Consider the following 25,903-nt stretch of genomic DNA (forward strand, 5'->3'; position numbering starts at 1 on the left):
TTGAACTCCTGGGCTCAAATGATCCTTACGACTTGGCCTACCAAAGTGCTCAGATTACAGGTATGAGCCACCTCACCCAACCTAAGAGCAACTTTAGTTCTTAGCCACCTTAGGAGAAACTGATGGAAAAAGGAGATGCATATTTAAGTAAGTAAATACGTTTGCATCCTTTTAGAGAATTTTTTAAAACAATTCTTTGCCATGTTCATTGAACCTTATTTTTACCCAAGTTACTCTGTTAGGTGATTAATAAAGGGAATCCAACACATAAGTGATAAAGTAATTTATCTAAGTTGTATAATTTATGAGGCCTGTGGCCCTTTATAATGTTTTCTTTTTCTCTTACAGCAAGCTAGTACTTTGGCAGATCTGGACAGTGGAAATATGGAAAAAGTCATTAAAGATGAAAACGTTACTCTGTATGTGTGGGCAAACCTCAAGAAGAATCCAAGGTACCCTTGTGGGTAATACTTTCCCTGTAGGTGGAAAAAAAGACATTGAGCCACATCATGATTGCCAGACAGATGCCTATTGCATAGCAGCATGGTGTGTTTGGAAAAGCCCATTTCAGGAAGTTAGCCCACTAAGGGTTGAATCAGAAACCTGCCATTTTCTTACACAAGTTACTTTGTTGAGCTTCAGTATATCATCAATAAAATGATGATTGTGTCACTTAATAGGATTGGATTGAAGATTAAACATTAGTGCATGTAAAAGTTATAGCACAGTGTTTATTACAAATATACACTCATTAAATGCCAGGTCTTCCTCTTCTCTTTACCCACTTAACTCCTCTGCCCTCCAAAAAAGTAGAAGTGGTAGGTACTTTCTTTTTCTTTTTTTTTTTTGAGACACAGTCTTGCTCTGTTGTCCAGGCTGGAGTGCAGTGGTGTGATCTCGGCTCACTACAACCTTTGCCTCCTGGGTTCAAGCGATTCTTTGTGCCTCCGCCTCCTGAGTAGCTGGGATTACAGGTGCGCGCCACCACACCTGGCTAATTTATTTGCATTTTTAGTAGAGACAGGGTTCCACCATGTTGGTCAGGTTGGTCTCAAACTCCTGACCGCAAGTGATCAGCCTGCCTTGGCCTTCCAAAGTGCTGGGATTACAGGCGTGAGCCACTGGGCCTGGCTAATAGGTACTTTCTATATGGCAATCTGGATTTTCTTTTTCATGTATCTTTGTGAACTGTTAAAAATAATAGGTTTTCTTTTCTTTTTGTTTTTTTTGAGATGGAGTTTTGCTCTTGTTGCCCAGGCTGGAGTGCAATGGCGCAATCTTGGCTCACTGCAACCTCTGCCTCCTGTGTTCAAGCGATTCTCCTGCCTCATCCTCCCAAGTAGCTGGGATTACAGGCATACGCCACCACGCCTGGCTAATTTTGTGTTTTTAGTAGAGACGTGGTTTCTCCATGTTAGTCAGGCTGGTCTCAAACTCCCGACCTCAGGTGATTTGTGTGTCTCGGCCTCCCGAAGTGCTGGGATTACAGGTGTGAGCCACTACGCCTGGCAAAAAATAATAGGTTTTCATATGTTTATTTCTTGGATGTTTAAGTGCTATTTCCCCAATAGTTTTCAACAAACATCTTTCTGAGGAATGTGATGATGGCAAATTCATGATCACTTGGTTGCTGCTTGATCTTTAAACATTTTAAGTTACTTGCATTAGTATAGCAGTGAGTTTTAGAGAAAAATTACCAGAATTAAAATTAGAAGGCCTAGGTGTTCTGGTCCTACCTCTGAAAAGACTAGCCATGTGACATTTAAAAAAAACTGGACTTTATTTTTGATATTTAGTAAAAGGGAAGAACAAAATATTTCCCAAGTTCCCTCCATTTGCTATGAAAAAGAAAAAAACCAACTTTTTGGTTTACATCTAATCAGAGACAATATAGTAACCTTTCTCATTGTAAAATATGTCAAGTACAGAAAAGTTAAGGAAATTACCCTGTATAGTTTTAAAAGAATAAAAATAAAATGAATAGCTGTGTACTCACTACCCAGGTTTAAGAAGAGAATTAGGTGGTATCTTTTACGAGATAAGGAATAGTGCAAGCAGAACAAGTTTCATTTTGATGATGACTGGGGTGGGGGTTGTAAGGATGATGAGTTTGGTGCTGAACTGGCTGTGTTTGAAGTACTTATAAGATATCAAAGTGCAACTGGCTGAAGGCATTGAGAGAAATCTGAGGTGTGGTATATTTTGAGAAGTCATCAACATATAGACCAATGGTTCTTCACTTTTCGGGAGTCATAGATTCTTCCGAATGTCAGGTAATTACAGATGCTTGCACTTGTGGAAGGGCATTTTTGGACCTCTTAAAGTCCATTCAGAGATGCATCATACTCCTACCCAACCCTAGGAAAAATAAAGCTCATATTACAAACCTGATAGTATAGATAGTAATTGAGGCCACATAAGTAACAATATCCAGAGAGTGTGTGTTGAGGGAGAGGAGAAAGAGGGCTGAGGATGGAGCACTGAGTAATATCAACATTGAAGGGATGGTTAGGAAGAAGGCCATATAGAGGAGACAGAAGGAACTTCAGAGATGGAGAAGACTGTGGGGTTATGGATCCCAATAAACTGTTTTGAGAAGGATAGCATCAGCAACTTGGTCCAAATGCTGCAAAGAAAGCACATATGATCAGACTCAAAATTGGAGCAAAATTAAAGTGAAGAGAAATACTGCTTAAGTATAAATTTGACACAGATCTAGAGTTTCCTAGGGTCTCATCTTTTTTATTGTAATTAATTATTAACAGGCACAGAAGTGTCAGATTCTCTGAAACACAAATTGGATTTGAGATTCCAAGGATATTAGCAACAAGTGACATTGCTGTACGACTCCTGCATACCCACTATGATCATGTTTCCGCACTGCACCTCGTTTCAACACCATCAAAAGAACACACTTCTGCAGTAACTGAGCTTGTCAAAGATATTAAGAATGTAGAAAAAGCAATCAGCAAAGAGGTCGAAGAAGAGTCCAAACAACAAGAAAGAGGGTCTCACTTAATTCAGGAGGAAGAAATAAAAGTTGAGGAGGAACAAGGTGATATTGAAGTGAAAATGGTAGGACACATTTAAATATACACATTTTTTTATTCATGCAACATGTGTTATTAGATTACCTTAAAGTATTCTCAAGATTTTTCCTAAACAACTAGAAATTGTCTGGGAGCTATTTTCTTGCCAGTGCCTCAATTTTTAATGTGTATCTTTTTCTTGCCTTCCATTAATAGTCAGTTAATAGTTGAGCCACTAGCTTCAATAGCCTAAAGTTCAGCACAGGAATTGCTTATTTTTATATTAGGTACACAACTGGGCAGCTTTGATACCATTTAATTTTTGTATATTTATTTATTTATTTATTTATTTTTTGAGACAGAGTCTTGCTCTATGGTCCAGGCTGGAGTGCAGTGGCGCAATCTCGGCTCACTGCAAGCTCCACCTCCCAGGTTCACGCCATTCTCCTGCCTCAGCCTCCCAAGTAGCTGGGACTACAGGCTCCCGCCACCACGCCTGGCTAATTTTGTGTATTTTTAGTAGAGATGGGGTTTCACCGTGTTAGCCAGGATGGTCTCGATCTCCTGACCTCATGATCCACCAGCCACAGCCTCCCAAAGTGCTGGGATTACAGGCGTGAGCCACCACGCCCGGCCTTTGTAGATTTATTATATATTTCAAACTCAAGGGAACTTGCCATTAAATGGAAACTTAGAGTAAATAATCTTATATTACCCTGTTACTTCCTCAGTTTTTGGTTTTGTAAGAAATAATTTTATAAAGTAAAAATTAATTTTCTTAAAATATTACACTCTTCTCTGAAAATTTGACATCTTTAGATATAGCTTTTGACCAATTTAATAATCATATTCCTTTAGTTAGCTGCTTCTCTTTTTTCTGTTGGCAAGATTGTCAAGCTACTTATTTATGTTAGAAAAAAATGTCTCTTAAGAATTTAGTAATACCTTCTCAGAGCTAAGCAGATTCTTTGTTTAATAGCCTATTTGCATGTTATGAGGGACCAAAAAATCTCAAGTTTTCTGACAAGTGCTTAAGACATGAAGTGTATTGGTTTATTGATTTATTTTCTTTAAACACAGGAAAGGATTAAGGATTAGATTGAATACAAATTTAAAATCAGAATAGGAATTATTACATACTCTAAGAACACGTGATTTATTAAGAATTCAATTTAAAATATTACACTAGTATCAAAAATTATAGGCCGGGCATGGTGGCTCATGCCTGTAATCCCAGCACGTTGAGGTCAGGAGTTCGAGACCAGCCTGGCCAACATGGTGAAACCCTGTCTCTACTAAAAATACAGAAAATTAGCCGGGCGTGGTGGTGTATACCTGTAATCCCAGCTACTTGGGAGGCTGAGACAAGATAATTGCTTCAACCGGTTGCAGTGAGCCGAGATCGTGCCATTGCACTTCAGCCTGAGTGACAGAGTGAGACTTTGTCTCAAAAAAAAAAAAAAAAATTATGAAGACTCTAGCAATGTAGAAAAATGGATATGACATAATGCTAAGTATAAAAAAATTGTATTTAGACTCTAATGAAAAGCACGTGAAAATTTTAAAGGCATAAGAAATGAGAACCCAGAAATCTGTGCATAGCTGATATTTTAGAGAGGAGGGAAATGAGTGATTTATTTCTCTTTAAAAATTTGTCGTTTCTGTTTAAATGTTTTTTGGGCAATAAGATAGTTTTTAAAATAAAAATTTCATGTGAACTCAGGTAATTTAGAAGCTTTACTAGAGACAATAGTATTTCCAGTTCTCTTCCCTTTCCTGGAATATGGAAGGATTATATTCCTTTTCACGTTGAAGCTAGGCATGACCATGTGACTTACTTTAGCTAATAAGATGTGATTAGACATGACAAACTCATTTCCAAGGGGGAAAAAAAAGAATGGGTAAATAGGTCTTGGACTTATCATTGTTTCAATATGGAGTAAAACACAAAATTAAACCCCATTAACCTAAAATAAAATTAGGGAAGATTTGTGATTTTATATTCCTGAAAACAATCTATCAGTATTTTACATAAGAATTTCATGTTATTGATTTTAAAATTGTGAAATAATAATTTGAAACCATATAATTTGAACTATTACTTGCATTTACATGGCTAAAGCAATTTTTTCTTATGCATCTATCTCAAAGTGGCCTCATATAGTAATAATTCATTACAGTTCTGTTAATTTTGGTAGTAGTTTTGTTTTTCTTTTTTATTTCAGAAAGTTTTTGGGGAACAAGTGGCATTTGGTTACATGGATAAGTTCTTCAGTGGTGATTTCTAAGATTTTGGTGCCCCCATTACCCGAGCAGTGGACACCATACCCATTGTGTAGTCTTTTATCCCTCATCCCCCTCCCACCCTTCCCTTGAGTCCCCAAAGTCCATTGTATCATTCTTACGCATTTGCGTCCTCATAGCTTAGCTCCCACTTATAAGTGAGAACATGTGATGTTTGGTTTTCTATTCCTGGGTTACTTCACTTACAATAATGGTCTCCAGTTCCATCCAGGTTGCTGCAAATGCCATTATTTCGTTCTTTTTTATGGCTGAGTGCTATTCCATGGTACACATATACCTCATTTTCTTTATCCACTTGTTGATTGCTGGGCATTTGGGCTGGTTGCATGTTTTTGCAATTGCAAATTGTCCTGCTATAAACATGCATGTGCAAGTGTCCTTTTCATATGACTTATTTTCCTCTGGGCAGATACCCAGTACTGGGATTGCTGGATCAAATGGTAGATCTACTTTTAGTTTTTTCAGGAATGTATTAGTTTACATTCCCACCATCAATGTAAAAGTGTTCTCTTTTCACCACATCCACTCAAACATCTATTATTTTTTGATTTTTAAATTATGGCCTTTTTTTTTTCTTTTTTTGAGACAGAGTCTCACTCTGTCACTCAGGCTGGAGAGCAGTGGCATGATCTCAGCTCACTGCAACCTCTGCCTCCCAGGTTCAAGCAATTCTCTTGCCTCAGACTCCCAAGTAGCTGGGATTACAGGTACGTGCCACCACGCCTGGCTAATTTTTTGTATTTTTAGTAGATACAGGCTTTCACCATGTTAGCCAGGATGGTCTCGATCTCCTGACCTCATGGTCCACCTGCCTTGGCCTCCCAAAGTGCTGGGATAACAGGCGTGAGCCACCGCACCGTGCCAATTATGGCCATTTTTGCAGGAGTGAGGTAGTATCACATTGTGGTTTTGGATTTCCTTAATAATTAGTAATGTTGAGCATTTTTTCTTATGTTTCTTGGCGATTTGTATATCTTCTTTTGAGAATTGTCTGTTCAGGTCCTTAGCCCACTTTTTGACGGGATTATTATTTTCTTGCTGATTTGTTTGAGTTCCTTATAGATTGTGGATATTCTGCATCTAATAATCTTTGTTAGATGCATAGATTGTGAAGATTTTCTCCTGCCTGTGGGTTGTCTGTTTGCTGATTATTTCTTTTGCTGTGCAGAAGCTTTTTAGTTTAGGTATCATCTATTTGTCATTGTTGTTTTTGCATTTGCTTTTGGGCTGTTTTTCATGAAGTCTTTGCCTAAGCCAATGTCTAGAAGGGTTGCTCCAATGTTATTTTCTATAATTTTTATGGTTTCAGGTCTTAGATTTAAGTCTTTGATTCATATGGAGTTGATTTTTGTATAAGGTGAGAGATGAGGATTCAGTTTCATTCTTCTATACATGGCTTGCCCATTATTCCAGCACCATTTGTTCAATCGGGTGTCCTTTCCCCCACTTTGTTTTTGTTTGCTTTGTCAAAGATCAGTTGACTGTAAGTATTTGCCTTTATTTCCAGGTTCTCTATTCTGTTCCATTGGTCTATATGCCTATTTTTATACCAGTACCATGCTGTTTTGGTGACTATAGCTTAATAGTATAGTTTGAAGTCAGGTAATGCAGTGCCTCCAGATTTGTTCTTTTTGCTTAGTCTTGGTTTGGCTATGTGGGCTCTTTTTTGGTTTCATATGAATTTTAGGATTTTTTTTTTCTAGTTCCGTGAAGAATGATTATGATGGTATTTTGATGGGAATTGCATTGAATTTGTGGATTGGTTTTGGCAGTATGGTCATTTTCACAATGTGATTCTACCCATCCATGAGCATGGGATGTATTTCCATTTGTTTGTGACATCTGTGATTTCTTTCAGCAGTGTTTTGTAGTTTTCCTTGTAGAGGTCTTTCAGCTCCTTGGTTAGGTACATTCCTATGTATTTTATCTTTTATTTATTTTTGCAACTACTGTAAAAGGGGCCGAGTTCTTGATTTGATTCTCAGCTTGGTCACTGTTGGTGTATAGCAGTGCTACTGATTTGTGTACGTTGATTTTGTATGCTGAAACTTTACTGAAATCATTTATCATATCTAGGAGCTTTTAGGATGTGTCTTTAGGGTTTTCTAGGTGTACAATCATATCATCAGCAAACTGAGAGTTTGACATCCCCTTTACTGATTTGGATGCCCTTCATTTTTTTATCTTGTCTGATTGCTCTGGCTAGGACTTCCAGTACTATGTTGAATAGAAGTGGTGAAAGTGGGCATCCTTGTCTTGTTCCAGTTCTCAGGGGTAATGCTTTCAGTGTTTCCCTATTCAGTATAATGTTGGCTGTGGGTTTGTCACAGATGGCTTTTATTAGCTTAAGGCATTTCCATTCTATGCCGATTTTGCTGAGAGTTGTAATCATAAAGAGATGCTGGATTTTGTCAGATGCTTTGTTTTTAATTCTATGTGGTATATCACATTTATTGACTTCCACATGTTAAACCATTTCTGCATCCATGGTATGAAACCCACTTGATCATGGTGAATTATCTTTTTAAAAAAATTTATTCATTATTATATACTTTAAGTTCTGGGATACATGTGCAGAATGTGCAGGTTTGTTACATAGTAACATGTCATGTTACACGTGACATGGTAGTTTGCTGCACCCATCAACCTGTCATCTACATTAGGTATTTCTCCTAATGCTATCCTTCCCCTATCCCCCCATCCCCCGACAGGCCCCAGTGTGTGATGTTCCCCTCCCTGTGTCCATGTGTTCTCATCATTCAACTCCCACTTATGAGTGAGAACATGCAGTGTTTGGTTTTCTGTTCTTGTGTTAGTTTGCTGAGAACGATGTTTTCCAGCTTCATCCATGTCCCTGCAAAGGATATGAACTCATCCTTTTTTATGGCTGCATGAATTATCTTTTTGATATGCTTTTGGATTCAGTTAGCTAATATTTTGCTGAGGATTTTTACATCTATGTTCATTAGGGATATTGATCTGTAGTTTCCTTTCTTGTTATACCCTTTCCTGGTTTTGGTATTAGGGTGATACTGGTTCCATGGAATGATTTAGGAAGGATTCTCTCTTTCTCTGTCTTTTGGAATAGTGTCAATAGGATTGGTACCAGTTTTTCTTTGAATGCCTGATAGAATTCAGCTGTGAATCCATCTGGTTCTGGACTTTTTTTTTATTGGCAATTTTTTTTTAATTACCATTTCAGTCTTGCTGCTTGCCATTGATCTGTTCAGAGCTTCTATTTATTTCTGTTTTAATCTGGGAGAGTTGTATATTTCCAGGAATCTATTCATCTCCTTTAAGTTTTCTGGTTTGTGTGCATAAAGGTGTTCATAGTAGCCTTGAATGATCTTTTGTATTTCTGTGCTATCAATTGTAGTATCTCTCATTTTGTTTCTAATTGAGTTTATTTGAATCTTCTCTCTTCTTTTCTTGGTTAATCTCACTAATGGTCTGTCGATTTTGTTTATCTTTTCAAAAAACCAGATTTTTATCTCGTTTATCTTTTGAATTTTTTTTTTTGTTTCAATTTCATTTAGTTCTGCTCTGATCTTAGCTATTTCTTTTCTTCTGCTTTGTTTGGGTTTGGTTTGTTCTTTTTTCTCTAGTTCCTTGAGGTGTGTCTTCAGATTATCTATTTGTGCTCTTTCAGAGTTTTTGATTTAGGTATTTAATACCATGAATTTTTCCTCTTAGCATCACTTTTGCTGTATCCCAGAGATTTTGATAGGTTTTGTCACTATTATCGTTCAGTTCAAAGAATTTTTAAATTTCTTTGAAATTTTGATTTCATTGTTGACCCAATGAGTGTTTAGGAGCAGATTATTTAATTTTCATGTACTTGCATGGTTTTGAGGGTTCCTTTTAAAGTTGATTTCCAATTTTATTCCCTGTGGTCTGAGAGAATACTGAATATAATTTTGATTTTCTTAAATTTATTTATTTGAGACCGAGTCTTACTCTGTCGCCAGGCTGGAGTGCAGTGGCGTGATCTCGGCTCACTGCAGTCTCTGCCTCCTGGGTTCCAGTGATTCTCCTGCTTCAGCCTCCTGGGTAGCTGGGATTATGGGCAAATGCCACCATGCTCAGCCATTTTTTGTATTTTTAGTAGAGACAGAGTTGCACCATTTGGCCCAGCTGGTCTCCAACTCCTGATCTAAGGTGATCCGCCAGTCTTGGCCTCCAAAACTGCTGGGATTACAGGTATGAGCCACTGTGCCTGGCCCGATTTTCTTAAATTTATTGAGACTTGTTTTGTGGCCTCTCATATGGTATATCTTGGATAATGTTCCTTGAGCTGATGAATAATAGAATGTATGTTCTGCAGTGGTTGAGTAGAGTGTTGTGTAAATATGTGTTAAGTCCATTTGTTCTAGGGTGTAGTTTGTTTTTTTTTTTTTCCATTTTCTGTCTTGATGACCTGTCTAGTGCTGTCAGTGTTGGAGTCCCCCACTATTATTGTGTTGCCGTCTATCTCATTTCTTGGGTCTAGTAGTAATTGTTTTATAAATTTGGGAACTCCAGTGTTAGGTGCATATATATTTAGGATTGTAATATTTTCCTGTTGGACTAGACCTTTTATCATTATGTAGTATCCCTCTTTGTCTTTTTAAACTACTGTTGTTTATAGTCTGTTTTATCTGATATAAGAACAGCTACTCCTGCTTGCTTTTGGTGTCCATTTGCATGGAATGTCTTTTTCCACCTCTTTACTTTAAGTTTATGTGACTCTTTATGTGTTAGGTGAGTCTCTTGGAGACAACAGGTTCTTGGTTGGTGAATTCTTATCCATTCTGTGGTTCCGTATCTTTTAAGTGGAGCATTTAGGCCATTTACATCCAATGTTAGTATTGAGATGTGAGGTACTATTCTATTCATTGTGCTAGTTGTTGCCTAAATATATTTTGTTTGTTTGGTTTTTACATTGTGTTATTGTTTTTATAGGCCCTGTGAGATTTATGCTTTAAGGAGGTTCTATTTTGGTATATTTTGAGGTTTTGTTTCAAGATTTATAACTCCTTTTAGCAATTCTTGTAGTGCTGACTTAGTGGTAAATCCTCTTAGCATTTGTTTGTCTGAAAAAGACTTTATCTTTCCTTCATTTTTGAAGCTTAGTTTTGCTGGATAAAAAATTCTTGGCTGATAATTATTTTGTTTAAGGAGGCTAAAGATAGGGCCCCAATCCCTTCTAGCATGTAGGGTTTCAGCTGAGAAATCTGCTTTTAATCTTTTGCCTCAGATTTCTTTTTTTTTTTTTTTTAATTTAGGTTTTAGGGTACATGTGCACAATGTGCAAGTTTGTTACATATGTATCCATGTGCCATGTTGATTTCCTGCACCCATTAACTCCTCATTTAGCATTAGGTGTATCTCCTAATGCTGTCCCTCCCCCCTCCCCCCACCCCACAACAGTCCCCGGAGTGTGATGTTCCCCTTCCTGTGTCCATGAGTTCTCATTGTTCAATTCCCACCTATGAGTGAGAGCATGCAGTGTTTGCCTCAGATTTCTTAAGATTTTTTCCTTTGTCTTGACTTTAGATAACCTGATGACTGTGTGCCTAGGTGATTATCTTTTTACGATAAATTTCCCAGGCATTATTTGAGCTTCTTGTGTTTGGATATCTAGATTTCTGGCAAAAACCAGGGAAGTTTTCCTTGATTATTCTTTCAAATATATTTTCTGAGCTTTTAGATTTCTCTTCTTCCTTGGGAACACCAGTTATTCTTTGATTTGGTTGTTTACATAATCCCAGACTTCTTGGAGGCTTTGTTCATTTTTAAAAATTTTTTTTCTTTGTCTTTGTTGGATTGAGTTAATAATTCAAAAGCCTTGTCTCCAAGCTTTGAAGTTCTTTCTTCCATTTGTTTAGTTCTATTGTTGAAAACTTTCCAGTGTATTTTGCATTTCTCTAAGTGTGTCATTCTTTTCCAGAAGTTGTGATTGTTTTTTATTTATTCCATCTATTTCTCTGGAGATTTTTTTATCCATCGCTGTATCGTTTTTACAATTTCTTTAAGTTGGTTTTCACCTCTGATGACTCCTTGAGTAGCCTAATAATCGGCCTTCTGAATTCTTTTTGTGGCAATTCAGAGATTTTTTTCTTGGTTTGGATCTACTGCTGGTGAGCTTTTGGGGGTGTTAAAGAACCTTGCCTTTTCATATTACCAGAATTGTTTTTCTGGTTCCTACTCACTTGGGTAGACCATATGAGAGGAAAGATCTGGGGCTCAAGGGCTGCTTTTCAGACTCGTTTGTCCCACAGGGTGATCCCTTGATGTGCTCTCCCCCTTCCCCCACAGATGAGGCTTCCTGAGAGCCAGACTGCAGTTATTATTATTACTTTTCTGGGTCTAGCCACCCACTGGAGCTACTGCACTCCAGGTTGGTATTGCGGAGTGTCTGCAAAGAGTCCTGTAATGTGATTCATCTTCAGGGCTCTCAACTGTGGATACCAGAACCTGCTCTAGTGGAGGTAGCAGGGGAATGAAGTGGACTCTGTGAGGGTTCTTGGTTGTAGTTTTGTTTAGGGCACTGGTTTTCTCAAACGCTGGCTGTTCGTTGGCCTCCAGCCAGGAGGTGGCGCTTTCAAGAGGGCATCAGCTGCGGTAGTGTGGGAGGATACAAGCTTGCCCTAAGGTAACCTGGATAAGTATTCAGGTTTCTCAGGTGATGGATGGGGCCATAGAGCTCCCAAGAGATTATGTCTTTTGCCTTTGGCTGTCAGGGTAGGCAAAGAAAGACCATCAGGTGGAGGCAGGTATAGGCATGTCTGGGCTCTGACTCTCCTTGGGCAGGGGTTGCTATGGCTGCTCTGGGGGATGGGGGTATGCTTCTCAGGCCAGTGGAATTATGCTCCCAGGGGGATTATGGCTGCCTCTGCTGTGTCATACAGGCTGCCAGAGAGGTGAGGGAAAGACAGCAGTGATGGGCCTCACCCAGCTCCTACACATCCATCAAGGCCAGTCTCGCTCCCACCGTGCACCACCAACAGCACTGAGTTTATATCCGGGCAACCAATGAGTAGGGCTGAGATCTTGCCCCAGGCTACAAGCCTCCCCGCTAAGAAAGCAAACAGGGCTTTTGCTGCCCTGCCCTCTCCACCACCCTCTGTGGCTTCTGTACTTGTATGTGTACTTCCCATTTCCCACCACCCCCCATCCCCTGTTCCCGGATCCTGCCCAGGAAAATTTGTGCTTGGTGGAAATTATTGCAAAGTTCAGCTAGAAGTTTCCTTCTCCCTGTGGTCCTTCCCCAATTCCACTGGCAGCTCTCCCCAAGGACCCTGTGAGATAAAGTCAGAAATGGCTTCCCTGGAGACCAGGAGCGCCTACAGGGCTCTTCCCACTGCTTCTTCTACTTTTATATTTCATTCGGCTTTCTAAATCCATTTCAGTTCTAGGTAAGGTTAAATCCTTCTCCCATGATGTGGATTTTCAGGTTCCCCAGTGAGGATGTGTGTTTGGAGGCGGATTATCCCCCCTCACACTTTGGACACTCACAGTATTTTGGCTGTCTCATGGAGTTTGCAGTGGCAAGTGCTTCTTTCAGAGTCTGAATTATTTCAGTTTTCCTGGTGTGTTCCTGCAGTAGTTCTTGGAGCAAAAGTTCATAACGTGAGTCTCCATACCCTATTCTGTCTGTCCAAGTGGGAGCTTCAAGTTAGCCCTGCCTCGTATCTGCCATTTTTCCTGCAAGTCTGGCAATACTTTCATATTAAATATATAAGCATATGAATCTACTACAATACTGACTGAATAGTGAATTTATATCTTCTTCTCAATATTTGTCATCAATTACTGTAGACAGCTAGTGGGCCTGGAAGTACCGAGCTAAGCTTCTCTTAGTTTGAATGGCCCTTACCAATGAGTTTTTGTTGTTTGTTTTTTTTTTGAGACAGAGTCTCGCTCTGTCACCCAGGTTGGAGTGCAGTGGCGCGATCTCGGCTCACTGCAAGCTCCGCCTCCTGGGTTCACGCCATTCTCCTTCCTCAGCCTCTCTGAGTAGCTGGGACTACAGGCGCCCGCCACCACGCCCGGCTAATTTTTTTGTATTTTTAGTAGAGACGGAGTTTCACCGTGGTCTCGATCTCCTGACCTCGTGATCCGCCCGCCTCGGCCTCCCAAAGTGCTGGGATTACAAGCGTGAGCCACCGCGCCCGGCCACCAGTGAGTTTTAACTTCATCCAGTTTTTGTTATTATTTAATGTTACATTGAACCATTTTAGGTTATAATGATGAATAAAGATATGCAAATGATGATGTTGAAAGTGCCACAAAAGTACACCAAGGAGGCCGGGTGTGGTGGCTCAATGCCCTGGTCTCCAGGGAAGCCATTTCTGACTTTATCTCACAGGGGTCCTTGGGGAGAGCTGCCAGTGGAATTGGGGAAGGACCACAGGGAGAAGGAAACTTCTAGCTGAACTTTGCAATAATTTCCACCAAGCACAAATTTTCCTGGGCAGGATCCGGGAACAGGGGATGGGGGGCGGTGGGAAATGGGAAGTACAGATACAAGTACAGAAGCCACAGAGGGTGGCGGAGAGGGCAGGGCAGCAAAAGCCCTGTTTGCTTTCTTAGCGGGGAGGCTTGTAGCCTGGGGCAAGATCTCAGCCCTACTCATTGGTTGCCCTACTCCCTCCACTTTGGGAGGCTGAGGCAGGTGGGTCACCTGAGGTCAGGAGTTTGAGATCAGCCTGGCCAACATGGTGAAACCCTGTCTCTATTAAAAATACAAAAATTAGCTGGGCATGGTGGCATGTGCCTATAATCCCAACTGCTCAGGAGGCTGAGGCATGAGAATCACTTGAACCTGGGAGGCAGAGGTTGCAGTGAGCTGCGATCACGCCACTGCACTCTAGCCTGGGCGACAGAGTGAGACTCTGTCTCAAAAAAAAAAAAAAAAAAAAAGTACGCCAAGGAAAACCATTATAATGAATGGTAAGATGCACATTTTATCAAATTTGAGGCTATGTTCAAATACATAGTCTAGGCTGGGTGCAGTGGCTCAAGGCCTAAACAAGAGGATCCCTTGGGCTCAGGTGTTCAAGACCAGCCTGAGCAACATAGTGAGACCTCATCTGTACTAAAAATCAAAAAAAGTAGCCGGATGTGGTGGCATGCGCCTATAGTTCAAGTTACCAGGAACCCTGAGGTGAGAGGATTGCCTGAGCCCAGGAGGTCGAGGCTGCAGTGGGCAGTGATCATGCCACTGCACTCAAGCCTAGGCAAGAGAGCGGGACCCTGTCTTAAAAACAAAAATAAAATCAAATACATAGTCCAAGAAACCTCCAGTAAAGATCAGCAGGCAATTAGTGATATGGCAGAAATAATTTTACTTTATAAAAGGCAATGAAAACTTGTCCAGAGTCTGTGAATGGTAAGAATTGTGTGAATGGTAGATACAGGAACCTGGCTGGAGGATTTATATTCATGGGATTTAGAAAGAGACAGGTGATTGCCTGGAAAGTGAGAGTAACATTGACTCAGCACCCTCATTTGCAGGAACATATCTCACCACCACCCAACAGACACATGTGTAGACGCTTATGCTTATGTATCTGTGCTCTATCCTTCTGCTGAAAACCCCACAGCATTCTGAAAATGCTAATATGAATAATGCTGAAGTGTGTATGATTTCCACAGAAGCAGAAGAACCCCATAGTATTGATGAGCTGTGCCAGGGCAGGAGGGGGAAGCCATCTTCCGTGCTGAAGGGGGAAGGGTGGTGGGTGACTGCCTAGAGTGAAGAATCCCCCAACGCAAAACTACTTGTCAGATGGGCCTATACGTGCCACAGATTCTGAACAGTGTAAACCACCTTTTGTAAGTGTGAGTAGACTGCAGGGAGCAAAACCCACTAGATTTATAAAGACAATCAGCAGCTCAAAAGAGGAAGACAGAGATAATTTGATGGGATTTGTTAGGGGAGAAGAATGGGAGATGATGGATAGAAATAGGAGTGTAATATCTATATAAAAGAAACTCTAGAAGTCGAGAATGGACAGGATGAGTTTGATATAATAATTGGTGCTGGGGCAGTTGACTAAGATTTACAATAAATTTTGATTCTCACTTTACCCTAAAGACTAAGAAAAAAAAAAACACATAGTTTTAAATATAAAAACAAACTAAACTATTCAAAAATTATAAAAATAATGAAAGTATTTGACGAGAATATAGGAAACATTTTATTATCTTTACTGAGAAGACCTTTCTTACTTATCAGTGCATCAAAACCATAAAGCATGAATGAAAAAGAGTTTGGATTCAAATATTTGTGTAGCCCCATAAACCTCATTATAAACAAAGCTGAAAGGCAAATAACAGACTAAGAAAAATATTTCAACATACATGACAAAGGGTTATACCCTAATATAAAGAATTTGTACACATCAGTGAGAAGACAATTTCTTAATATAAAATTAAGCAAAGGACATGAGCAGGCAACCGAGAAAAGAAATACAACTAGCCAATAAAAATACAAAAATGTACTGAACCAAAGAAGTAATCAAATTAGAAAAAAAATGTCATTTGTTTTCTTATCAGATGGAGCAGGCAGGCGTCTTCACATACTGTTACTAGAAGTGTAAATCTGTACAGTCCTTATTGGGCACCATGTAAACATGCCTATGATTAGTGATTTCACTTATAGTAATTAATTATTAGAAAATAATAGGACACCATAAATAAAAATGATTGTGCCAAGATGTTCATTGAAGCTTTTTTATAGCAGCAGAAACAGTCCACAAATTAAAATAATTGTAAAATATCCAAACAACACTACTTTGTTTGGATATTTGGATATTTTATCATTTAAAATGACACTGATTTTACATACTTTTCTATGGAAAGATCCCTAGGCTGTATTGTTATTTTTTTTTTTAAAGTTAAAACTCTATTATCAATATGATTCTGTTTTTTTGAATGCACAGAAAAAAATCTAGAGGCCTCTTTACCAAAGAGTGGCTGTCTTTTGGTGGTGGGGGAAAGAACGTGAGAAGGATGGGATGGTGGTATATTATCAGTGATTTTTTTTACTCTCTATACTCTGTTGTATTTGAATTTTCAATAAATAAGTACTGAACACGCAATACTTTCCTCATAGGAAGTGAAACAATTTATTTCCCATTTTGGCTTTAAAGGGGGAAAGTTCATGATAAGCCTCTGTGCTGAGGTGAAATTCCCTTCCTCCCATCACGCTAATCCCTGTACCTAACTTCTACTTGTCTTCATTCAACTTACCTTAAATTTTACCTCCAGAGAATCCTCCGTCTACTCAGATTAAATTAGATGCCTCTCCACTATGCTCTTGTCATTCTGTTTAATTATTATAATTCTTGCCTTAAACACTAAATTATGATCTTGAGGGCAAGAATTTCTTCATAGACTTCATATTTAGGCAGAGAGCATAGAGCTCATGATAAGGGCTCAATGAATGTTTATTGAATGAAGGAAGGAAGAAGTGAATGAATGGATGTTAAGTGATGAAAAGCAGACCCTAACTTGAGTCTGAATTTGTTGTGAGCAGCCTTCATAAATTGGGGAATTCAACCACTATCCTCCTCAAAGTTATCCTGCCTTTTGAGAGATACTTAAGATCCTCTTCATTACAGTTGGGTGTGCTGGAGATCACTTCTGCTACCTTTACGGATTCTGCAAGCTGGTCACTGGGGATTCTTGGGACTCTCTCCTCTGCAGTTCTGATCCTCCACCCCTTTAGTGATCCGGCATCGTATGTGGTGATAGGAAGACTCTTGCTGTCACTACTTCAGCCTTAGGAAAGGTGTGCTCCTCCCATTCCAGTTGGAACTCAGTGTGCGTTTGAAGCAGTATTTACAGACAGTGTAAAGTTAAGTTTGTATTCCTATATAATCACGGCTACAAGAGAACTAACATAACCCTAAATTTCATTCGTAACACAATTTGTGTGTGTGTGACAAAATGTATTCTAAATGTTTTAAACTGCCATATAAATTCATGATACTCAACTTCTGTGTGTATGTGTGTAAATTAGGGACTACATGTAAGATCAGTAGGCAAACTTAACTATGTTTTGGATTTAGAGAAAAAAATTATCTGTTTTTCCAGCTTTTTTTTTTTTTGGTTGGTGGTAAACTGCTTACCTCACAATTTTAGGTTGGCATATTTTATTATAAATCTTACATTTTTTATATCTTTATAATGACTTTAGAGACTGATGCAAGGCAAGTATGATATAATAATGCAGGCAATTATGGCCCACAACATATGAGTTATGTTTGATATGTTAGATAATCACAAATAACAAGTATTTAGTATTTTGGTCATTTAAAAAATTAAATCTCTTACATTAGATGTACACATTGTTTTCCTTTTCATGAGTGCAGCAAGAAGTTTGCCACTAGAGGGCTCTTAATACCACATTTTAGTTCATTTAAATGTGTAATACTAATATTATAGGTATTGGGTAATACTGTCTTCGTAATTACTATATCATGCAAACTTTTTAGAAAAGCCTAATTTAAGTGTAGCACATTTGTGAGAAATTTTTTTTCTAATGAGAATTACCTTCAGAACTACATTAGTGATCTAAGGGGCATGCATTATAGTATGTGGGTCTTTGAACTTTTAAAAGTTAAAGTAGTCTCTGGCTTTAAGATAGTTTAAGCAAACGTATACAGGATTTAACATAAATATTTTATATATGTAATGTATATGTTATTTGTCAAACATTTACTAAATACCTGCTATTGATAAGGGATTCAACACGATCTTTTTTTTAATGAGCTAACAATCTTGTGGATTAGAAGAGTCAGAGTTACCATATATTCTAATATGTGCAATGAGAGAGATTCTACATGGGGGTTAAGAGATCAAAATAGTCTGGGCGTGGTGGCTTATGCCTATAATCCCAGCACTTTGGGAGGCTGGGGCAGGGGCATCACCTGAGGTCGGGAGTTTGAGACCAGCCTGACCAACATGGAGAAAACCCATCTCTACTAAAAATACAAAATTAGCCAGGTGTGGTGGTGGGTGCCTGTAATCCCAGCCACTCAGGAGGCTGAGGCAGGAGAATCACTTGAACCTGGGAGGTGGAGGTTGTAGTGAGCCGAGATCGCGCCATTGCACTCCAGCCTTGGCAATAAGAGTGAAACTCCATCTCAGAAAAAAAAAATCAAAATATCAAAATAAACTCAAAATAAAAACAAATGAACAGATTGGAAGTCTTCTCTCATGAGGTAACATGAGCTGAATCTTTTGGTGTAGCATGGAGAAGTTTAGATAGGAAAGAAAGGAAGTTATTCCGGTCAGAGGGAAAAGTATGGAGACATGAAATAGCCTTAGTAATTTGGGATGTTTTGTGATCATCATGGATAAATTAAAAATCCATGGGAATAGGTTATATAAAAAACCTAGCATCAGCGCTCCTTAACATTCAACAACCTTTAACCTGCCACAAATGTACGTTTTCAGTGCATTTCCAGGTCATGCCCTGGGAGTTGTTCTCATTTCCTTACTCACTTACTGAATATTTATCAATTACGAGAGAAGGAGCCTTATTTGTCCTTTGGCCATCCTCCCCTAAGGGCCAGAATGGTGCCTCTATGTGGTAGGCACCATTCTGGCCCTTAGGGGAGGATGGCCAAAGGACAAATAAGGCTCCTTCTCTTGTAATTTACATACAAATTAGGAGAAATCAACAATAAATAAGAAAAAGTAAAAAATACCATATAGTAATCATTCATGCACCGAATTAAACAGGATTAAACTGGGAGTGACTTTACATTGGGTAGTTAGGGAGGGCCTGTTTGATGGGGTTTTAGATGAGACCCAGATGACAAGAAGAAATCAGCTATAAAATAATGAAGGTAAAAATAGTCTTCAGGCACAATTATTGCAGAAGTCATAAAACAGAAGTGAGAAGGAAGGCCAGCAACTGATGTATGATGGGCAAGAAGCAAAGTAGTATGTAATAAAGTTGGAAAGGGAGGCAGAAGCCAGATAAAGTCAGGCTTTGCAAGCCAGAGTGAGAATTTAGGCTTTTATTGTAAATGCAGTGGGGAGCCATTAGAGGGTGGTAAGTAGGAAGGAGTGTGACATGATGTGATGTAAGGCCCTGAAAGGTTATTCCGGCTACTATATAGAGAACAAATTGTGAGGGGCCAGAATAAAAGCACAGTATCTAGTTAAATAGTACTGGCAAGTAATAAGAAGTCATGGTGGTTCGGACAGAGGTTGCAGTAAGAGTTATAGAAAGATGAATATGTTTGGGAGATGTTTGGGAGGTAAAATATATCTTACTGAGTTTTTATTTTGAGAAATGAGGCATATGGTGGTACAGTTTACAGAGATGAACAAGAATAGACTGAAACAGTTGAGAGTGGCTGTGAAACAAAGAGTTCTGTTTGGGTCATGGTAAGTTTGGGGGATGCAAGTGGAAATGACAGGTAGGCAAATGTGAACCTGGAGTTCAGAGGAAAGTCAGACACAGTTGCCATGTACATGTTCGTGTGCAGGTTGTGTTCTGAACTTCTGGAGTCAAGGAGTATAATGTGTGTGACCTACAGAGCATCACTAGCTTATATTTGGGGACCATTGGTCTATAGATAGTATTTAAAGCCACTGGAATGAATGAGACCAGTAGACTCAGGATAATTATTCTTAATGCTGTATTTTCAAAATTCATTTTCAATTCCTTATCAAGAATCAGTTCCAACAATTTATTTTGAGTTATAGTAAAATTTAAATTATCTTTTGATGAAAAAGTATATTTCAGATCAATGAATTTCTTTTGCATAGATCTTCTGTTGATACATAAATAAAATTCAAGACATTCTATCAAACTTGTAAAGTGTTCAGTGCTGACATTTTGCAGATATTATCAAGATCATTTACTTCATTAATAATTGTTGGCATCAGTTTCATATATTCTCTTCAATACTTTAATGGTTTTTGTAGCTTTTGATTGGTTTAGTTTTGTTTTTACATTTAAATCATATCCATCTGGAATTTATTTTAGTGTAAAGTGAGAAGAATGAATCTAAATTTATTTTATTGCAAATCTTAGCCAGCTGTCTCAAAACACATACCATATAAACCTAGGCTTTTTCCATTGATCTGAAATGCCATATGCTAAATTTTCAAGTGGATCCTATGATCTATTTCTGGAATCTATATTCTGTTTTTATTAATCCACCTATTAATGATAGGTTATGTTTTTATATCAAATTCAAATTGCTCATATACTAAGGAATTTCTATGTTATAATATCTGTGCATTTATCAAGTTGCAATGAAAATTATTTGCTAGTGTCCCATGACATTCTTTCATGTTATAAGCCAGTTCTTATATACACTGAGCGAAGATATCATTGAAAAGTTATACTTTAGCTACGTTCTCTGATTCTTATTGTGTCAACATTTCCAAGCAAACATCTTTTAGAAATTGTTATTTACTCTAAATCTATTATGTCTATAAATTTAATACAACTGAAGTAAAAATTCCGGTTGTCAGTTTTTGAGACTTGACAAAATACTATTAAAGTTTACCTAGAAGAAAAAAATACTTGGAAAACACCCAATTTTGTAAAAGAATTATGATGAAAGAGGACCTTCATTACCAGATACAAAACATGATGAAAATAGGAATAAAGAAGTATTTTTTCGGCTTCATTGCCAACAAACACAAGGAGTTTATTATTATTATTATATATAAAGCTTATACCTTATACCTGTATTGTCAGCAAATGAGATTTGAAGTTTTTGTGCGGGAGCACATTCTGATGATACTGTTGCAATTACAGGAATACATTCTAGACTAGTTATCAAAATTAAGGAGCTTGTGCTAGAATGTAAGTTGATTCACTGCATCCTTCTAGAAGTCTAACTTCAAAAAAGAGTCAATTGAGCTAAAGAGTAGTACAATTTTTTTTAAAATTCACTTATGTAAAGGCAATGTGTTATATGCAAGAATATCCTCTTCATGATATAGTAATGTAGAAACTGATAAATTCCTGTTGTTGCATGCTGAGGTGAAGTACTCGTGTTTATCAAGGGAAAAGTTCTGTTGAGAAAGTCTGAATTCCTAGTGTTCCTGCAAGATAAGAAGCCAGTTTGGTCTAAACTCTTTGAAGAGTTCTCAACTTTTTGAAGATATGAATTAGACTGACTTACCTATTGGTCTTATCTTTGGTATTTTTATTGATCACAATCCTCCCTGAAAGAAATAAATGCAGCTTGGTTTTTAAAGGTGAATAATGCCAAAGGCCACCTGGCTATCCCACAGGCACCTCAAATTCAACGTTCCACAATCAAATTCATTACTTTTCCCGCAAACCTGTCCTTCCTCCTCCTTTTCTTTTTTCTTTTTTTGGTGCTAATTTTTATCACTCTACCTTAATTACCTAAATCCAACACCTGAACATCAGCCGTAGCCTCTCCCTTGCTTTACTTTTATATCCAGCCCCTCTTCAAGTTAGGTTGCTTTTAATTCCTTATCATCTCTCCTGTAAGCTCTTTCTAGTGGCCCTGGTTGCGTCTGCCTTGGGTAGGTCCTGATCTTGTCTACACTGGACTTCTAGCACTTCACTGAGCAGTCCATTCATCAGGTGGCTGCCAGAATACTGTTTCTAAATGCAAATTTCTTCACATTAGGTTCCTACTGAAGGCCTTTTATGAGCTCTCCTTTACCCATAGGAGAAATTCTAAAGTCTTTAGAGTGGCATTCAAAGCTCTCCATAATCTGGCCCCTGCACCTCTCCAGCCTCAGATCTTTACACCCTCCTAGCATGCCTCACTCCAGCTATACCTGACCACTTGGAGTGCTTGGAACCCTGTTTTGCTTCATGCCTTTCACTTTCGCTCACATTAGAATTCTCTCCCACCCTTTTTGGGGGAGGATCTATTAATATTTATCTTTCAATATTTAGTTCAACAAACCTGGAAGCATCAGGTTACCTGACTTCAAAGTATACTATGGGGCTACAATAACCAAAACAGCATGGTACTGGTACAAAAACAGGCACATAGACCAATGGAACAGATAAGAGAGACCAGAAATAAGGCCACACATCTGCAAACATCTCATCGTCAACAAAGCTGACAAAAACAAACAATGGGGAAAAGACTCCCTATTCAATAAAAATGGTTCTGGGATAACTGGCTAGCCATATGCAGAAGATTGAAACTGTACCCCTTTCTTATACTGTTTACAAAAATCAACTCAATGTGGATGAAAGACTTAAATGTAAAACCCAAAATTATAAAAACCCTGGAAGACAACCCAGGCAGTACAATCCTGGACATAGATTTCATGAAAAAGACACCAAACGCAATTGCAACAAAAGCAAAAATTGATTAAGTGGCATCTAATTAAACTTGAGTTTATGCACAGCAAAACAAACTATCAACAAAGTAAACAAACAGCCTGCAGAATGGTAGAAAATATTTGCAAACTGCATCTGGCAAAGGTCCAATATCCAGCATCTATAAGGAACTTGAATTTACAAGAGAAAAACAACCCTATTAAAAAGTGGGCAAAGGACATGAATAGACACTTTTCAAAAGAAGACATACATGTGGCCTAGAAGCATATGAAAAGAAGCCCAATATCACTGGTCATTAGAGAAGTGTAAATCAAAGCCACAATGAGATACCATCTCACACTAGTCAGAATGGCTCCTACTAAAAAGTCAAAAAATAAAAGTTGCTGGTGAGGTTGCGGAGAGTAGGGAACACTTATACACTGTTGGTGGGAGTGTAAATTAGTTCAACCATTGTGGAAAGCAATATGGTGATTCCTCAAAGAGCTAAAAGCAGAATTACTATTTTACCCAGCAATCCCATTACTGGGTATATACTCAGAGGAATATAAATCATTCTACCATAAAGTAACATGAACGTGAATGTTCATTGTAGCACTCTTCACAATAGCAAAGACATGGAATCAACCTAAATGCCCATCAGTGACAGATTGGATAAAGAAAATGTACATATACACCGTGGAATACTATGCAGCCATAAGAAAGAATGAGATCATGTCTTTTGCAGGAACATGGATGGAGCTGAAGGCTATTATCCTTAGCAAACTAATGCAGGAACATAAAACCAAATGCCACATGTTCTCACTTGCAAGTGGGAGCTAAATGATAAGAACTCATGAACACAAAGAAGAGAACAGCAGACACTGGGGCCTACTTAGGAGTAGAGGGTGGGAGGAGAGCAAGGAGCAGAAAAATAACTATTGGGTACTAGGCTTCATACCTAGGTGGTGAGATAATCTGTACAACAAACCCCTGTGACCTGAGTTTGCCTATACAACGAGCCTTCACTTGTACCCTCGAACCTGAAATAAAAGTAAAAAAAAAAAAATTTAGTTCAAACTTACTACCTTTAGGTAAGAGAGGTATTGCCTGTCTTCACCCACCCATTTTCCCACAGATTTAACTCTTCTTCCTTGTACTCCTATTGTGGATCCCTTACTTTATACTACAACACTCACAAAAATATACCCATTTGTTTACTTCCTAATAGACTGGAAGTTCCTTATGTCAGGGATCTTGTTTTTTATTGCCAGTGTCTAGCAATGCCACTAACTATTTAGAAGCTCTGTAATTTTTTTTTGAATGAATAAATAAGGGAGAAGGTTCAGAGGCATGATGGAGAGGGTTTGCAGAGAATGCAACAGTGTTAAAGCTGGTCAGGAGGAAGACACATAGGGCAATATGGTGATGAGAGAGGGAAAGGCTAGTTTACTAACAGGGACTTGTCTGTGTATGATGGTTAAGAGACATGGGAATAACTAGCTTTAAATTTCTGACTAGAACTCTGGTATAAGGTTATTCTGTTGCTGCAGAAGTACAGGTACTACCTGAAGTCAAATGAAGTTTGCTGGATGTCATTCAATTTGCAAGTATTAGCGCACACACACACACACGATTTTTATACTAGCAACACTGCATTTATCTAGTGCTTTACATTACCCAAAGTTCTTTTATTTCCATTATCTCATTTGACCCTTAAAACAGTTATCTCCCTCGGCTTCAGTTTCCTTATTTCTTCGGATTGTTTGCAAGATGTGTTATATGTCTGATACACAGTTAAATACCAAATATGTTACCATTACATCAGGAATTTGAGGCTCATAATAGTTAAATGACTTGCTCAAGGTCAGAAAGGTAAGTTAGTGGCAGATTTAGACATAAAGTCTAGATTATTTTTACTGCACTAGAGTACGATGGGATACTATCTTCTACGTTACTTGAGCCGCAACATCTTTAATTTCCTTGAGAGACTTACCCAAAAGCAGGCTTTGGGATGACTCTACCAGAGCTGATTATCAAATTTAAGCAAAATCTACCTCCTGGATAAACCAAAATGCAAATATAAATATTTTTTATAGCTTGCATTGCTTCCTAATCTCCATCTTTTACACTTGAGGATTTTCAGCAGAGAATCTGAGCAGGGTAGCCTCTTGCCCTTGTGAAGTTTTGTAGATACTTTAATTGCTTTTTAAAATACTGCTTTTGAGACCAGTTTTATGGTAGAGCAAGTATCAGTTTGGGGTTTTCGGCCTAGAATTAAAGTACCAGGCATCTGAAGTGAGGACTGGAACACAAAGACAATGACTGTATATGTAGACACTGACAATCACACCCATATGTCTGTGGTTTTTTATAGAGTTCTGCTGAGGAAGAATCTGAAGCCATAAAATGTGAACGAGAGATGAAAGTATTAAGTGAAACTGTTTTAGCAGGTATTCTAAATTACATTTTAAGAATTTAACTTTATTGAGATTTTCTTCTTACAGAAGAAATACAGGATCATTGTTAAAAAAAATTCAGACATTGCAAAAATATATTTAAAGTGAAAATTCTTCATAGTCCCTTTTCTGAGATAACAGTGTTAACAGATTTCTTTGCTCAATTTATCCCTGTCTCTCTTAATTTCTCATAAAACTATGGGATTATATTATACAAATGTTTTTGTTGAGGATTACTTTTTTCCCACCTAACAATGTGTTACATACTTGGAACACAATATATATTTCATATAAATGAATATTCAACATTATTCTAAGAATACATTGGTAACCTCACTTTTTAAAGTAGTTGTATAATTCCATCCAATAATGGAACACTATTTAAATCCCTGTTGATAGGTTGTTTCTAATTTTGTATTACTACGATGTTGTAATGACTTACACAAGTACACACACACAACTGAAAATCTCACAACACTTCTGGGTATTCACAAGTGTTTGCATTCAGTCTTGTCCTGGCAAATAGCAGCTGGATATAGTTTAGAAATGTCAAGGCAATAGTGATGTCTAATTTGTCAATCTTTTAGTTTGAGATTTATATACATCTTTTCTGTTAACTTTATGCTTCTTTCCCCATAACTATTTTCTATATATTTCTTAGCATATTTTTTCATAACAGGCCTTAAACTTCACTTTTTCTTTCTTCTTCTTCTTTTTTTTTTTTTTTTTTTTTTTTTTTTTGAGATGGAGTCTCACTCTGTCGCCCAGGCTGGAGTGCAGTGGCGCAGTCTCGGCTCACTGCAAGCTCCGCCTCCCAGGTTCACGCCATTCTCCTG

The 25,903-nt window shown here is 38.2% G+C and overlaps 1 protein-coding gene across 2 annotated transcripts in view; it reads left to right on the forward strand.

Moving 5' to 3' along the window:
- CASC1 (cancer susceptibility 1) overlaps positions 1–25,903 on the forward strand; it is a 67,517-nt gene that overhangs the window by 27,580 nt on the left and 14,034 nt on the right. For both annotated transcript variants that reach the window (XM_030804501.1, XM_030804500.1), the window contains 3 exons: positions 349–452; positions 2,766–3,075; positions 24,986–25,061. In XM_030804501.1, coding sequence (XP_030660361.1) covers positions 349–452; positions 2,766–3,075; positions 24,986–25,061 — 490 coding nt within the window. The remainder of the gene's footprint in view (positions 1–348; positions 453–2,765; positions 3,076–24,985; positions 25,062–25,903) is intronic.

The sequence above is a fragment of the Nomascus leucogenys genome, chromosome 23 (assembly GCF_006542625.1).
Source record: "Nomascus leucogenys isolate Asia chromosome 23, Asia_NLE_v1, whole genome shotgun sequence".
NCBI classification, from domain to species: Eukaryota; Metazoa; Chordata; class Mammalia; order Primates; family Hylobatidae; genus Nomascus; species Nomascus leucogenys.